Source organism: Orycteropus afer, unplaced genomic scaffold, assembly GCF_000298275.1.
Source record: "Orycteropus afer afer isolate SDZICR_OR568_19922 unplaced genomic scaffold, OryAfe1.0 scaffold00078, whole genome shotgun sequence".
NCBI lineage: Eukaryota > Metazoa > Chordata > Mammalia > Tubulidentata > Orycteropodidae > Orycteropus > Orycteropus afer.
This window is the reverse complement of record NW_006921665.1, coordinates 121,965-139,324: the sequence shown is the minus strand read 5'-3', so window position 1 is coordinate 139,324 and position 17,360 is coordinate 121,965. Positions and strand designations below refer to the sequence as shown.

Here is a 17,360-nt window from a genome sequence, read left to right as displayed (position 1 = left end):
TTTTGAGTATTGTTCCACATTGTTCTCCCAGTCCATCCAGGATCTCCTATATAGATCCCCCTCCAAGTGGTTGACAGTGGTAGCTGGGCACCATCTAGTTCTTCTGGTCTTGTAGTTATATAAGCTGAGGAGCACATGGTGTCCTAGTACCTTGGACTAATTGTTTCCATGTGTCTTTGGTTTTCTTCATTCTTCTTTGCTCTGTATGAGGAGAGACCCATCATTACATCTATATGGCCGCTTGCAAGCTTTTAAGATCCCAGTCGCTACCAAAGTAGGATGTGGCACAATGTTTTTGTGTAGTATGTTATGCCAGTTGAGCTTGATACCCCCTGTGACCAAGTTCCCCAGCCCACAGGTTCAACTGCTTGCTCCCTCTACATAGCTGGCTGTGGCCAAGAGGTGACTACAACCTAGTCCCTTGTCAGCCCTACTATATACCTGGAAATTCTTACTGAACACACAAATACACTTGTAGAAACATTGTCTACCAACCCTATACATGGTCATGAGCACAGTCCCCCCTGCATAGACATAACTGATCGCTCATAAGGGTGTAATCTTTATGGCTACCTTCTAAATGGAGAAAAGATTGAAGTTATCAAAGATTTTGTTTTACTTGGATCCACAATCAACACTTATGGAAGCAGCAGTCAAGAAATCATATGTCATATTGCTGCAAAGACCACTTTAAAGTGTTGAAGAACAAAGACATCACTTTGAAGTCTGAGGTGCGCCCAACCTAAGCCATAGTATTTTCTATTGCTTCATACATATGAAAGCTGCACAATGAATGAGGAAGGCTGATGAAGAGTTGATGCCTTTGAATTATGGTGTTGGCCAGGAATACTGAAAATACCATAGACTACCAGAAAAATGAACAAATCTATCCTAGAAGAGGTGCAGCCAGAATGCTCCTTAGAAATAAGAATGGCCAGACTTTGTCTCACATACTTTGGTCATGTTGTCAGAAAGGACCATTCAGTGGTGAAGGATATCATGCTTGGTAAAGTAAAGGATCAGAGAAAAAGGGGAAGACCCTCAATGAGATGGATTGATAAAGTGGCTACAACGATAGGCTGAAGCATAGCAAGGATTGTGAGGATGGTGCAGGACTGGGGCAGTGTTTTGTTCTGTTCTAGGTAGGGTCACTCTGAGTCGAAATCAACTCGAGGCACCTAACAACAATCTTTATGGAAGCAGACTGCCACATCTTTCTCCCACAGCTGGAACAGCTGGTGGGTTCAAATCACTGACCTTCTAGTTAGCAGCTGCATGCTTTAACTGCTGTGCCACCCCAAACCATAACCGCTGCCGTCGAGTTATTTCCAACTCATAGCAACCCTCACTGAGTTTCCAAGGCTTTAAATCTTTGCAGAAGTAGATTGTCTCATATTGTATTCCTCCTGTGGAACAGCTAGTGAGTTTGAACTGCTAACCTGATTAGCAACCAAATGCCTTACCTACTACTTACAGAACTCCTTTCTGTGCCATCAGGGCATGGTATAAAAGTAATAATACATAAGTCAAAGTTTGTACCATTTGTGCTTGTGTGATTTTGGTAATGCTGTTGTGTGCTTTTTTGGTAGGACAAAAGATTTCAATTTTTAATGAACATAAAAGTTATGTACAAGGTGTAACCTGGGATCCTTTGGGCCAATATATTGCTACCCTGAGCTGTGACAGGTACATTAATTTTACAAGTTGTCTTCATCTGTATTTGCTTGAAGTTTTCTGTAGAGGTATTTTTATCGTGACTAAACCAATATAAATTATAGTCTATCTGTGATTCTTTTGTTCTTGTTCTGATATAAAGCATTTTGCTTGACTGTTATCTTACATGTAATAAGAAGTTGGAAACTAATTAAGGCACAGTACCTTACAGCAAGTCAGTACTTGCTAAGTCTTTATTGAATGGGTGAATGAATACAGAAAGAATTTAATTTTCTTACATCAAATAGGCTTTTTAATTGCATATGAAATTCACAGGAGACTTAAAAAAATGTCTTCTTAAATATGACTTAGACAAAAAGAAGTACTTAGAGAGGTGAGATTGGAGTATTCAATTTTTTATTATAGTTTATTGATACAGTGATTTTAATGACTGATTAAATTAATATAAAAAGGAAAAGTACTTACGTTATTTCTGAAAGGAGGCCTTGTGTGTTTATTGGTATAATTACGCTGAATTGTGTTATTGGAACAAAGTTAAAAAAAAATCAGGGTCACAGGCATATTACTTAACAGTTGAAATGTTCCTTTTGAATATTTATCAAAATACTTTATAACAAATTGATCTTAAGATGCCAATAAAAGCAATGTAGAAGAGTTCATGTTTATTTTTCATAGAAACTCCTGTTATATGCCAGAAGCTATTTATTTTCTGATATATGTCTTTTATTCAGACAGTCAGGAGTGAAATAATCTGATTGGTTGGTGGGAATAATATGAATCATCAACAAACAAATTTGCCTGCTGGTGTTTTCCTTACTCTTGCAAATCCCTGAAAATGAGACAGTTCGACACAAAATACATTTCTTTGTAGTCATACAGATTACCACTAGACCACATATCCAAGGTCTAAAAAGTAAGACCAGGCCTGAAGAACATTTTATTTGAGAAGTTGAAACATTAAATACAAAATAAAATTATGACGTATTTCCTTTATGTTGTTAAATTTGCTTTTGTCATAAATTAGTTAAATGTGAAAGTCATTCGTAAATGGTTTTGCAGGTTGAAGATTGTTGAAGAAGTTCTCAGTTTTGGTAATAGGTTCTTTCTATGTGAAACATAACTCATTTTGTAGAAGAGGTAAATCAGACTTTGTTCTTTATTTAGGGTGCTGCGGGTGTACAGCACACAGAAGAAGCGTGTGGCCTTTAATGTTTCAAAGATGCTTTCTGCAATAGGGGCTGAAGGAGAGGTATAAAATACTTTGGCTTTGCATTTCAGCAGTACTTTAATTGGGACTTTGGAAGTCCTGAGCTCCTCCCGTATCCATGCAGTTAGATCATTGGCCTTAAGTACAAGACACCTGAATTAGGATAGGGATTTTTCTCAGATGATGAAGGCTCAGTTAGTATTGTGGGCTGGTCCATAGGAAATGGGGAATCTTAGAGGGTAGGTTGAACTATGATGTAGAAAATAGTGGTTTTCAACCTTGGGTGCACTGTGGAATCACCTGGGAAGTATATAAAAAAATATGGATCTGATACATTTGGCTTGAGGTAGATAGGATTGTTCTCTAGATCCCCTCACATGATTCTAAGGTATACCCAGGTCTGAGAACTGCTGATCTAGGAAGATCCCAGCATTAGGCAACAAGAAGGCAAGTGTATAGAAACACATATGCACAGATACATACATACACACAGTTTTATTTAACAAACTGGGTGATCAGTTTTCATGAATAATTACTCTTACAGTCTTGTGTATTTGGTTTGTGATATGTTTTACTTTATAAATAATAAGTGGCAATATAAAAAGATAATCTGTAGCCATTGGTAAGCTCTTCTTGTGAATATACGGATTTGGGATAATATTTAAACTTTGTATGCCATAGGCAAGAAGTTACCGGATGTTTCATGATGACAGCATGAAATCATTCTTTCGTAGACTTAGTTTTACTCCTGATGGATCTTTGCTCCTCACACCAGGTATGTTTAATAAAGATTTTTCCTTTTTTTTTTTTCCTATTGAAATGAAATTCACATAACATACAATTAACCATGTTGAACTAAATTCAGTTGTATTTAGTATATTCACAATTTGTACAATGACCACCTCTATCTAGTTTCAAAATTTTTTCATCACCCTATTAAAAACACTGCATTCTATGCAACATTAAAGAATAATGAAGACTCTGTCAATCACCTCATAGCATGGATGAACTTGGAGGATACTTTGTTGAGTGTAATAAGTCAATCACAGGAGGACAAATATTGTATGAGTCAAGGAAAAGTTTACACAGGGAAGAAAATTTTGTTTGTTTGTTACCAGGGATGGGAGGGGAACGGAAAGGAGGGAAAGTAGATGGGTAATTAAGACACAGGTTTGATATGAGTGAAGGGATTTGAAAAATAAAGATTAGCCATTAGTTTATAGTTTTTGAAGATAGGTTATGGGCACATGGGGGTCATCATACTAGTCTTTGTTTTTGTTTTAAATATCTTATATATGTATGTATGTATGTATATATGTGTATATACATATATATGTATGTATATATGTGTATGTATGTGTGTGTGTGTGTGTGTGTAAACCACAAAAAATAGGGGGAAAAGAACAACCCACCCCATTCAACTGCACCTAACAACAACTTCTTAAGTAATTATTCCCCATTCTTCCTTCCTCCCACCCCCTTGGCAACATCTAATTGCTTGTCTATGAATTTGTCTATTAGGGATATAATATATGAAGAAATACAGTATTTGTCTGGCTTCTTTCCCTTAGCATAATGTTTTCAAGGTTTATCCAGGTTGTAGCATTTATCACTACTGCATTCATTTTTATGGCTGAATAGCATTCTATTTATTGAATATACCCCAATCTATTTATCCATTTATCCATTGATGATTTTGTTTCCATCTTTTGGCTATTATGAGTAATATTATTATAAACATTTGTGTACATGTGCCTGTGTAAAAACAAAGCTTTTGATTTGAGGGCCTGATAGCAACATTGGTGTTGGAGCTTTCAGTTTTGTATGCTTCATTTCAGTTCAGTGAATTCTGACTAGAGCAGTGTTTCTTGTCTACACATTGGAAGCCATAGGAGAGCTTCAGAAACTACTGATACCAGGGTCCTACCCCAGGGATTGTGATTTAGTTGGTCTAGGGTGTGGCCTGGGGAGCTCTGGTAGCATAGTGCCTAAGGCATTTGATTGCTAACCAGAAGGCTGGCGGTTCAAACCCACCAGCCACTCCTCGGAAGGAAGGTTGGGCAATCCTACTTCCATAGTGATACTGCCTCGGAAACCCAAGGAGGGGTCAAAGGAGGGGTCACTATGAGTCGGGGCTGACTGGAGGGCACATAACAACAACAACAACAGGGTGTGGCCTGGATATCTAGGTGACTGTGTGTGTGATCAAAATTGGGAGCCACTTTCTTAGAGTGATAGACATTTTCTCTTAGACAAGTTTAACTTTTTTTTTTTTTGGAAGGGGGTTAAAGAGAAGTTTTTATTCTGCACTCCCGGGAGAGGTTTACGGGTCCCTGAGAGGGGCCTGGGCAAGGTTCACGGGTCCCTGAGAGGGGCCAGGGAAGTTGCGCTGCCCAGGTGAAAGAAAGGGTTTTTTATAGTGATTTTCTTCCTGGTTCTTAGAGGACAGATTGAGAGTAGGATATGTGTTACAGGAACCAATAAGGTTAAAGCACCTTATTAGCATGGGGGCAGGAAGTAGAGTTGAAGCACTTCATTAGCATAGTGGGCAGGAAATAGTTGAGGATCTTGTAAGCCAAGTATAGGGTGTGGTCAGCCACTCCCTTGCTTGACCAGTTCTTGTAATTCTTTCCCCTTAATCCTTTACCCGCTTGGCTTGCCATGTTCCTGCCTGACATTCCAGCCTTTTTTGGTGATAAAAAGGGCGAAGTTATGAAGTTATCGTTCTGGCTGCTTCCTGCTGAACAGGGTCAGAGTGGGGTTAAAGGCTGGTGTTAGTGGGAATTGGGTCGGGTGTATGGGTGTAGAAGTAGTTGGTTAACAGTAACTTTGGACATTTCTTTAAGCCAGTTTTGGAGAAATCTAAAGAGGCAAGGGGCAAAAAGAAAAAAGAGACTTATTAGTATAAGAGGTCCTATAAGGGGTAATAACCAGGCTGTTAGTGGTGATTGGAGCCATTCAAATGGTGAGGTATCCATTCAGTGTCTATTACGTAGTTCCTTACTCAGCTGAGTCAATGTATTGACGTTTTGTTCCACCAGACCAGATTCGTGGATATAATAACAGCATTCTTCTTTAAGAAAGAGGCAAGTTCCGCCTTTTTCTGCTGTTAATAGGTCCAAGGCTCTTCGATTCTGTAAAGTAATTTGGGCTAAAGAGGTTAGTTGCTGCTGGAGGGAGGCTAGGGAATCTGCAGTGGTTTCAAGTGTTACCTCCAGACGGGTTTGAAAATCTTGGGCTGATATTATACTATGACCCAAGGCTCCACCTGCTATTCCTGCTGCTGCAAAAGTGGAATAGCCAGGAAAATTCGGATTCCCCGTACAAAGTGAGTTGGCGTACTATTGTTACTGGAAAGCAGGGGCTTGGAGTGGTGGAGTTTAAACATTTAGTTAAAGTTCCATTACACCAAAAGTAAGTGCCAGGGGCCGCAGAGGTGTAGGACATAATAGAGATGTTTAGTGAGCAGAAACTGTGCCTCGGGGGTAGATAAGGTGTTGTTGGTGAAAAAACAAACTCAGGAAGGATGTGTTAAGGGTTTCAGGAAAAAACAAACTCAGGAAGGATGGTTAAGGGTTTCAGGTTCCCAAAGAGGCACTTGTAGTGGAGGAGTGGTACAGGATGGATTGGGTGTGGGCGTCAGTGATGGTTGAGTGGAATTAATGGGTACAGCTGCAAGTAAAGGTCATAGAAAAGAGGCACAAAGGAAACAGTGGGAAATATTGGGTAAAGTGCGTGAATGGTTAAGAAAGGATAAAGTATGTTGAATAATTTGTACTCATGAAGACACCGGGACCTTCTGAGGTCTTTCTAGAATTTGTTCTTGCAGGGTTTGCTGGATAAGAGGTTTTAATCCCTGTCGGTGTGTCAGAGAGATGGGAAATTGGGGTCTTGAGGGAAAATGAGAGGGATTCTTTAAATGAATGATAACAGGTGAATGGTGGGTAGCAATACTAGGATTAGAGATGTCCCATATTGTGGGATTTACTAAATCAGGAAGTAAAGGAGGGTTTGGTCTGGATGCTAGAGTGGAGGTTAATGATAGTAAAAGTGTTGCTGGGGGGTCTTGTGTCCAATGTAGGGTGACCCCTAGCTTAAAAAGAAGGTCTCTGCCTAAAAGTGGAGTGGGGCAGGTAGGCATTACTAAAAATGAGTGTTCTGTTGTCTATAAGGCATGTCACAGGACCTGTTACCTGGGGTTTAGAGGGTGTCCATCAACTCCTATCACTGAGACCGGGGAGGGTTATAATTGTCCCGGGAAGGAAGGTGAGACAGAATATGTAGCCCCCGTATTGACCAAGAAGGACATCAACTTACTGGCTACCTTGAATGCTACCCTGGGCTCAGCGAGAGTGATTGGAGTCGATGAGTCGGGGCTCCTTCAGTCTTCAACTGCCAGACTCAGGACAGTCAACGGCTGGTCAGGGGTTGGAAGAGTTGGCCCCCCCATGTCTTGGCACAGAGAAACAGTCACTCTTCCAATGTCCCATTTGACCGCACGCCGGACAAGGTCTGGAAGGTTGTGATGGGTGCGGGCCGTGTTTGGCCTGGTGGCCTTCCTTACTGCATTTGAAGCAGGGTCCAGTTGTAGGTTGTTTCTGGCTGGGCGAGTAGGTGCCGGCCTCAGGGCTGCCACTAAGGCTTGGGCTTGCAAAGTGGCCTTCTGGCAAGTGCGGGATTCCCCATCTGCCTCAGCCTGTTCCTCCCGAGTATTAAAGACTTTAAATTAGGCCATATTCACCCGGTCTCAGATGGGAGTCTGGGGGCCCTCCTCTGCCTTTTTTCAGTTTCCTTCTAATATCAGGAGCAGATTGGGTGATAAAGTGAGTAGCTAAAACAGTAGCTCCTGCCGGGGAGGTTGGGTCTAAGCTAGTATATTGTAAAAGGGCCTCAGTGAGGCGATTAAGAAAAGTTGCTGGGTTTTCATTAGGAAGTTGAGTAATCTCCCGCAGTTTATCGAAGTTAACAGCTTTATGTGACACAGCCTGTAGGCCCACTAGGAGGCTTTGGAGCATTGTGTTTCTACGAGTGCAGCAAATTCCACCCAGATTGGGTTTCTAGTTGGTATCTCCATCCAGGGTTCTGCCCAGGAACTGCTTCTGGACCCATTGGCATGGTATGGTCAGTTAAATGAATTTGGTCGGCATGTTTCCGAGCAATTCCAAGAACCAGCTCCCTTTCATCAGAGTTTAAAGTAGAAGAAAGAATGATATAAATGTCATGTCAGGTTAGGTCATATGCTTGAGAGAGGCAACGAAATTCCTTAATGTAGGTAGTGGGGTTGTGAGAAAGGAAACCCAGACATTTTTCAATCTGAGATAAGCTGGTGAAGGAGAAAGGAATATGGACACAGATAACACCTTCAAAGTCACCACTTTACATAAGGGACAGAGAAGGCGCTGTTGAGAACGGGTGTGGCTGCTCACTGGGAAGGGTGATAAAGGACTCTGGGGAAGTGGTGTCTGGAGATGTTAATGAAGAGGAAGGTGGGGGTGACGGAGAGGGTGCGGTGGGGTTAACAGGAGGTGGAGATGAAAGTGCCTGTGCTGAATAAGGGTGGTCTATGAGGTGGAGTTGTAAGAGATTCAGGTGGGTCAGAAAAAGAGGAAGTTGGGTGTTCTAATGGATGGGTTTCATAAAAGATTCTTAACCTAGATGGACTGAGGCTAATACCATAATGTATTCTAACACAGTACATTTACCGGGGGTATCTCCCATAGTGACAGTGGCACACACAAAACAAAAGACAAGTCCCGAGGACCTCTCTGATACCTGGTCGTCTGCCCTTCTTACAAAGGTTTCAGTGGGTCTTTGGCTAAGGTGTCTCCGTATAAACCCCGGAGCAGAGGGCTAAGCCACACTGTTAGCCAATCTGACCTCACACAGAATGCAACTTCAGGCCCATTCAAATGCTGCGACTGGACTTGCAACTTGTCTTGGAACTTGCAAAAAGGGCAAGGAGGTCACATGTTCTGACCTCCTCTAATCCCACAATAGGAAGACAGAATCACCATCAATAGCCCAAGGCCCATTCCTGCCAGGCCAGACATGCTGCCTCCCTCCAGCCCTTTCTCCAACCGTTCCTCCCATAGCACCCACCACCTCTCTCCTGGGTTCGATAATTCGCTGCAGTGGCCACACAGAACTCTCAGATTATGGAGTTTATTAGGGAAGCACCAGGCTACAATTCAAGTTCAGGAAAAATGCTCAGTCTCTCTCCCAGCCCGCTGTCTCTCAGCCAAGTCTCTCACAGTCTCTCTCCCAGCAGTGCATGTCCCTCGGTGTCTTACTCAGCAACGCGTGTCTCTTGCATCTCTTTCCCAGCAGCACATGTCTCTTTCAGCAGCACGTCTTCCTCAACCAGTAGTCAGAGATTTCTGCCTCTAGAGGCCTCCTTTTGAGCTTGGCAGAGTGGCCAAACTAGTCAATCATAGCATTAGAATGCTAAGCACCTGAGAGAGAACCTCCCATAACATTGCGTTGTGCCACGCCCAACAGAAATAACCCAGGTGGATAACATTTACAATCAGGAGCTCCTCAGTTGCTCATTCCACCACTGAATTTACAATGACTTATGGGTAGAAAAGCCTTCCTAAGTAATTTACTACACTGCAGAACTTCACATATATCATTCACACTAAACAGTCACACAGACAGACACCAACCCCAACGAAACTGAATGTGAGCTCTCTACTAGAGCTGCTTAGAGGGACTTGAACCCTCTACCCTACCTAATCCGGCCAAAGGGGACTCAAACCCCCGAAGAGGCTGAAGGGGACTCTGACCCCAAAGATTTTAGGCTAGGGAAATTGAGAGGGGTTGAGGAGTCTTTAGAGGGGGAGTTTGAGGGGGTTTGAATAGGAGTTTGGTGAGTTAGGAGAATTTGGGTGGTATTGCAAGTAAAGCAGAGAGAGAGAGATAGAGACGGGAGCACAGGTAAAAGAAAGTTTGGATATAGGGAACCTCTGGCCATTTGCCTATGTGGCAACAGAAATTATCAAGATCAGTGAGGATGTTAAAATCGAAAGTTCCTTGCTCAGGCCATTAAGAATTATTATTGGGGCCAGACAGTATTGCAATAGAAAATTAGGCGCTTGGATTGTAAGTCCTGAGCCAGCCCCAGAGCGCGGAGATGGAGTAAGAGACACCCCAGGGGAGTAGTTGGGTCTGGTTTGGAGTTCTGGTTACCCATGATCCCTTAAGTTCCAGTGGAAAGATTCTGTCAAAGACTAGCATCCTAGCCGCTTTGTCAGAACCCCTGGAGGGCTGTCAGAACCCTGGAAATGGAGACCAGAAGAATACAAGGGACATCTCCTCTAGCATTCTTCGGTCTGGAATGGCTATGCTGTGGAAAGACAGGGAACCCAGGGCGTCCCCAGGGCACCTCAGTTTTTGGAGTGGAAGAAACTCTGACGTGAGCTCATGGTTTGTGGACAGAGTCTCTGGAAACGGAACCGGGACTTGGGATCTAGGTGTCCAGGATTGGGAAATTAGCCAAAATGGGAAACTCACCGGTGTTGGATGATGACAGCTGGAGGTTCCTGGTCCGTGAAAAGGAGGAGGAAAGGGAGAAGGGGGGGTTGCAGCACTCTTGTTCCAGCAGAGATTATTTGTACCACACTTCCCCTTCCTGGCCAACGCACCAGATGTAAGGTTGCAGTAAGGAGAAGAGGACACACAAAACTTAAAGAGAAGTTTTTCTTCTGCTCCTGGAAGAGGTTTATGGGTCCCTGAGAGGGGCCCAGGCCAGGTTCACGGGTCCCTGAGAGGGGCCAGAGAAGTCGCCAAGTTTAACTTTTTAAAAGTTAACTATTTAAATCTTTTAATGAGTACTTTTTTATTTTTTAAAATTGTGATTTGGGTGAAAGTTTACAAAGTAAACTGGTTTTCCATTCAGCAATCTATATACACTCTGTTTTTTGACATTTACTGCAGTGCCTTCACTATAACAGCATTCTTCCCAATTCTTCCCTGTGCTCACACCTTCCCTCCATCCTTCTTTCCATTCCCTCCTACCTTTCTAGCTCTGTCCTTGGGCAAATGCTGTCCTCTTGATCTCATAGGCTTGCTTGTTCTAATGAATGTTTACCCTCCTAATGTTATTTGTTCACCTTATAGGCCTATTGTTTGCTGTCAGTTGAGTCACAGGGGTGAAGTTCAGTTTCTCGCTTGAAGGGTGTCTTAAGGGCCATGGTCTTGAGGGTTCCACAAGTTGTCAATAGACCAGTAAGTGTGATTTTTTTTTTTTTTAATGATTTTGAGTTTTGTTCCATATATTCCCCCATTCTATCTGGGACCTCTTATTGTGATCCCTTTCAGAACAGTCAACAGTGGTAGCTGGGCACCATCTAATTCTTCTGGTCTTAGGCTCATGGAGGCTGGGGTTCACATGCTCCATTAGTCCTTTGGACAAACTGTTTCTTGTGTCTTTGATTTTCTTCATTATTCTTTGCTCTGGACAGGGAGAGACCAGCAATTGCACCTTAGATGTCCACTCAAAGCTTTTAAGACCCCGTTTGATACTCACCAAAGTAGAATGTAGAACATTGTCTTTGTGGACTGTGTTATGCCAATTGAGCTTATAGTGTCCCACGAGACTGTGGTCCTGAGCCTGATGAGTACTTTTTTACTAGATATGTATATGGAGATGATGATTCTAAAGCCAAAGATAAAGTTCCTATTATAAGTTCTTTGTGTTTTTAATAATGACTTAACCTTTTGTTACAGGAGTTAGACATGGGGACAAGTTTGGTTGGACTAACTTGTGGGGTGGCAGTAGTTAAAACCTAAAATGTCAGCAAAATCTGCAAGGACAACACAGGTTCATCATCTCTAGAAAGGCAAGATGTTAAGCCCAACAAGATCACTTTACCCACTGCCATTTAGTCAATTCTGACTCATAGTGACCTTAGAACTACCTCTTTGGGTTTCCAAGGCTATAACTCTTTATGGAAGCTGACTTCCTCATCTTTCTCCCACGGAGTGGCTAGTGGGTTCATACCAATAACCTTTTGATTAGTAGCCAAATGCCTTAACCACTGCTCCACAAGCTCCTCAAGATCACCTCAGGCAGTGTTATTACCAGAGTGTTCTCAGAGAAGAATACTGGCTAATCTCCATGGTTTGAGTCCACCACTCATCTGTCAGTTTGCTGTACTGTGGTGGCTTGTGTGTTGCTGTGAGGCTGGAGGCTATGCCACCAGTATTTCAAATACCAGCAGGGCCACCCATAGTGGACAGGTTTCAGTGGAGCTTCCAGACTAAGACAGACTCAGAAGAAGGAAAGGACCATCCACTTCTCAAAGCATTGGCCAGTGAAAACCTTATGAATAGCAGTGAAACATTGTTTGGTATATTACTGGAAAACTTTATGAATAGCCCTGAAACGTTGTCCGATATAGTGCCAGAAGATGAGCTTCTCAGGTAGGAGGGCACTCAGAATATGACTGGGGAAAGAGCTGCCTCCTCAGAGTAGAGCCAACCTTAATGATGTGGATGAAGTAAAGCTTTTGGGACCTCCAATTGCTGATGTGGCACAACTCAAAATGAGAAGAAACAGCTCCAAGTATTCATTAATAATTGGAACATGTAATGTATGAAGTATGAATCTAGGAATATTGGAAGTTGTCAAAAATGAAATGTAATGCATAAAGATCGATATCCTAGGCATTAGTGACTTGAAATGACTGGTTTTGGCCATTTTGAATCGGACAACCATATGATCTATTGTGCTGGGAATGACAAATTGAAGAGGAATGGCATGGCATTTATCATCACAAAGAATGTTTCAAGATCTATCCTGAAGTACAATTCTGTCAGTGATAGGACAATATCCATATGCCTACAAGGAAGACCGGTTAATACTACTACTATTCAAATTTATACACCAACCACCAAAGCCAAAGATGAGGAAATTGAAGATTTTTACCAACTTCTGCAGTCTGAAATTGACCAAACATGCAATCAAGATGTGTTGATTATCACTGGCGATTGGAATGAAAAACTTGGAAGCAAAGAAGAATCACTGGTAGTTGGAAAATATGGCCTTGGTGACAGAAATAACACTGGAGATCGCATGATAGAATTTTGCAAGACTAACAACTTATTCATTGCAAATACCTTTTGGCAACAACATAAAAGCAGCTGTACACATGGACGTCGCCAGATAGAGTACACAGGAATCAGATCAACTACATCTGTGGAAAGAGGTGATGTCTCAATGTCTGCAGCCAAAACAAGGCCAGAAGCTGACTGTGGAGTAGACCATCAACTGCTCATATGCAAGTTCAGCTTGAAGCTGAAGACAATTAAAACAAGTCCACGAGAGCCAAAATATGACCTTGATTTCATCCCTCCTGAATTTAGAGACCATTGAAAGAATAGATTTGATGCATTGAATACCAATGACTGAAATGAATTGTGGGATGACATCAAGAACATCATCCATGAAGAAAGGAAAAGATCATTAAAAAGACAAGAAAGGAAGAAAGTACAAAAATGAATGTCAAAAGAGACTGATGCAAGAAGAAACTTGCCCTTAAATGGGGAGTAGCTAAAGCAAATGGAAGAAATGACAAGATAAAAGAGGTGAACAGAAGATTTCAAAGAGCAGCTTGAGAAGACAAAGTCAATTATTATAATGAAATGTGCAAAGACTTGGGGTTAGGAAACCAAAAGGGAAGAACAGGCTTGACATTTCTCAAGCTGAAAGAACTGAGGAAAAAATTCAAAGCTTGAGTTACAATATTGAAGGATTCTATGGGCAAAATATTGAATGGTGCAGGAAACATAAAAAAATGGTGGAAGGAATATAGAGTCACTGTACCAGAAAGAATTAGTTGATGTTGATCCATTTCAGGAGGTGGCATATGAGCAAGAACCAATGGTATTGAAGGTGGAAGTTGAAGCTGCAGTGAAGGAATTGGTGAAGAGCAGGGCTTCAGGAATTGACTGAATACCCATTGAGATGTTTCAACAAACAGATGCCATGCTGGAGGCACTCACTAGTCTATGCTGAGAGATTTGGAAGATTGCTACTTGGCCAACTGACTGGAAGGGATCTGTATTGTACCCATTCCAAAGAAAGGTGATCCCACAGAATGTGGAAATTATTGAACAGTATCATTAATATCACATGCAAGTAAAATCTTGCTGAAGGTAATTTCAAAAACAGTTGCAGCAGTATATCAACAGAGAACTTCCTGAAATGCTAGCTGGATTCAGAAGAGGATGTGGAATGAGAGATATCGTTGTTGATGTCTGATAGATCTTGGCTGATAGCAAAGAATACCAGAAAGATGCTTACTTGTGTTTTATTGACTATGCAAAGGCATTCGATTGTGTGGATAACGTTGAGAAGAATGGGAATTCCAGAACACTTAATTATACTCATGGGGAACTTGTACATAGACCAGGAGAGTGTCATTTGAACAGAACAAGGGGATACTTCATGGTTTATAATCAGGAAGGGAGTGCGTAAGTGTTGTATCCTTTCACCATTCTTACTCTCAATCTGTATGCTAAGCAAATAATCGGAGAAGCTGGGTTATATGAAGAAGAACATGGTATCAGGATTGGAGGAAGGCTCATTATCAACCTACAATATGCAGATACAACTTTGCTTGCTGAAAGTGAGGACGACTTGAAGCACTTACTGATGAAGACTGAAGACTATAGTTTGTAGTATGGATTGCATCTCAGCATAAAGAAAACAAAAGTCCTCACAACTGGACCAATAAGCAGCATCACAATAAATAGAGAAAAGATTGAAGTTGTCAAAGATTTCATATTAGTTGTTTCCACAATCAATGACAATGGAAGCAGCAGTCAGGACATCAGATGACATGTTGCACTGGGCAAGTCTGCTGCAAAAGACCTCTTTAAAATGCTAAAGAACAAGGATACCTCTTTGAAGACGAAGGTGTGCCTAACCCAGTCACTTCATATGCATGTGAGAGTGGGACAACGAATAAGGAAGACTGAAGAAGAGTTGATGCTTTTGAGTTGTGGTATTGGTGAAGAATACTGAAAGTACCATGGCCTGCCAAAAGAACAAACAAGCTGCCCTGGAAGAAGTGCAGCCAGAATGGTCTTGGAAGTGAGAATGTCCCGACTTCATTTGACCTACTTTGGTCATGTTGTCAGAAGGGACCATTTCCTGGAGAAGGATATCATGCTTTGCAAAGTGGAGGATCAACAAAAAAGGGGAATGCCATCAATAAATGGATTGATTGACAAAGTGGGTGCAGTGATGGGCTGAGGAATAGCAAGGATTGTGAGGCTGGCACAGGACCAGGTGGTGTTTCGTTCTGTTGTACATAGGGTCGCTATGAGTTGGAGCCAACGCGATGGCACCTAACATCAACAGCAGCATGGCTTGAGTACCCTCCTATGTATAAAGAAGATGACATAATCCAGGGTCCAGACAGACTGTAGAGCTTAAGCCAGATTTGCTCCTAGTTCTAGCCAGATATATGGGCCCAAGAAGAGTGTAAATCATACAGTATGTATTAGCGTACTATATGCAAATATAGTATGTGGTGGGGAATCTGGGGTGTGACACTTGGGTCTAGAGAGTATAGGAGTCAAGTAGTTACTTAAGTATGATAAAAGTTATTAAATGGAGTAACACATCCTTTACTAAATGGCTACTCTTAAAAAGATTTTCAATTAAAATCAGCTATCAGATGCATGCCTGCTGTTATCTTTAGGGTTTTAGTAAATGCAGGAAAATGAGAAAATGAAAGTAAAAAGATTGGAAAAGAGAAGACTTTCTGCCTGTGGTAGGATTCCATTTCTAGAAAACCCAAGAGATTGAAAAAAATATCACAATTAAAGAAAAGATTGTGGTAAGGTGGCTGGATATGTCAAATATATACAAATCTTTTTTTTTTTTTTTTTTCTGTACTAGCAATAAGAACTTAGAAATGGAAAAAGGAAAAATACTTTATTCACAATGGTGCAAAAACCATAGGATACATGGAAATAAATTTAATAAGAATGGTATAGGGCCTTTATGAAGAAGACTAGATCTTATTGAAAATTATAAAATAAGTTCTGAACAAATGGAAAGCTTTATCATGTTCTAAAACATGTCAAGAGGGACCAGTCCCTGGAGGATATCACATTTGTAAGGTAAAAGGTCAGTGAAAAAGGGGAAGACCCTCAACAAGATGGGTTGATACAGTGTGGCTGTGACTCCTAACATATCACATATAAAAATAAATTCCAGGTGAATTTATTTAATATATACATATAATAATATAAAAGAGAAAAATACAAAACTCTTGCAAGAAAATCTAGGACAGTGTAGGAGTGAAGAAGACCTAACAGATTGGAAATCCAGAAGCTCTTAAATGATACATCTATTTGACTGTGTTTGTGCAATATTTGTATGACAAAACATACTGTAAGCCAACTCAGTTAACAAATGATGGAACTGGAAAATAATATTTGTGGTACAGGAAACAAAGACTTAACATGAGAGAGAAAGAGAAAAACCAAGGAGGAAAAATGAATATAAGAAAACAGTTCACAGAAGAGCAATCACACCATATTTTCACACATAACACACCTATGTAAATAATAAGCACACACATATAACACTCATAGCATGCATAGGAAACTAATACATGAGGGAGTTGTGTGGTATGCAAAAACTTACAATGCATGTGGTATTTTGTAAATATACTATATTTGTTATAGGAAAAGGTTCTGAAACTCACTAATAGGAAAATGCAAATTAAAGTGATATAACAACTAGATATCTCTACAGACTAGGAAAGAAAATACTTATTGCCAACAGGCATATTGCTGGTGGAAATGTGAATTGATACAGCCTTTTGGAAAGCAGTCTGGTAATGGTTAAATACATACACCCTTCAGTCCGTCTGTCCCATGCCTGAGACTGACTTCCTTATGAAATGCAAGTATAGTTTATGAGAGGATGTGTTCAAAGGTGTTTTTGCAAGCATTGTTCCTAGTTAGTGAAAACAACTTAAAACAAAGCGGTACTCAGATACTAGAAGGGGATGAGTGAATGAATTAGGATATTTTCAAACCAATGAATATGACCCAACTACTAAAAAAGTGTGTATTGGTGCTATGTAAGTTGACTTTCATGAAGAATATTTGAGAAAAACAAAATAAGAAAAAGTGTAAATAATACCCCATTTTGAAAAGCAGTTGGATTTTAAAAAACCATCATATGTGTATGTATATGTGATTGAGTTATAACTAGTTGTAATGATTATATGAGCATGGAGGAAATATAGAAATGACATATATAAATGGGTTGTTGAAATGGATTACTTGAGGATGGAAGTGTAAGGTAAGAATAGGGAGAAGGTACCTGTGGTGGTTACGTTTGTGTGTCAACTTGGCTGGGCTTGGTTCAGCGGCTGGGCAGCTGGTGGTAGTTATTCCCCATGATGAGACTGGCAGTCAACTCCATGGTGGGATCTACCACAAGCAGCTGAGT

At 41.0% G+C, this 17,360-nt stretch overlaps 1 protein-coding gene across 1 annotated transcript in view; it reads left to right on the top strand.

Annotated features, from left to right (window-relative positions):
- The window catches only part of CHAF1B (chromatin assembly factor 1 subunit B), a 37,153-nt gene that overhangs the window by 9,806 nt on the left and 9,987 nt on the right, over positions 1-17,360 (top strand). The window contains exons 5-7 of the mRNA XM_042780998.1: positions 1,590-1,686; positions 2,839-2,923; positions 3,563-3,656. Of these exons, the coding sequence (XP_042636932.1) occupies positions 1,590-1,686; positions 2,839-2,923; positions 3,563-3,656 (276 nt within the window). The remainder of the gene's footprint in view (positions 1-1,589; positions 1,687-2,838; positions 2,924-3,562; positions 3,657-17,360) is intronic.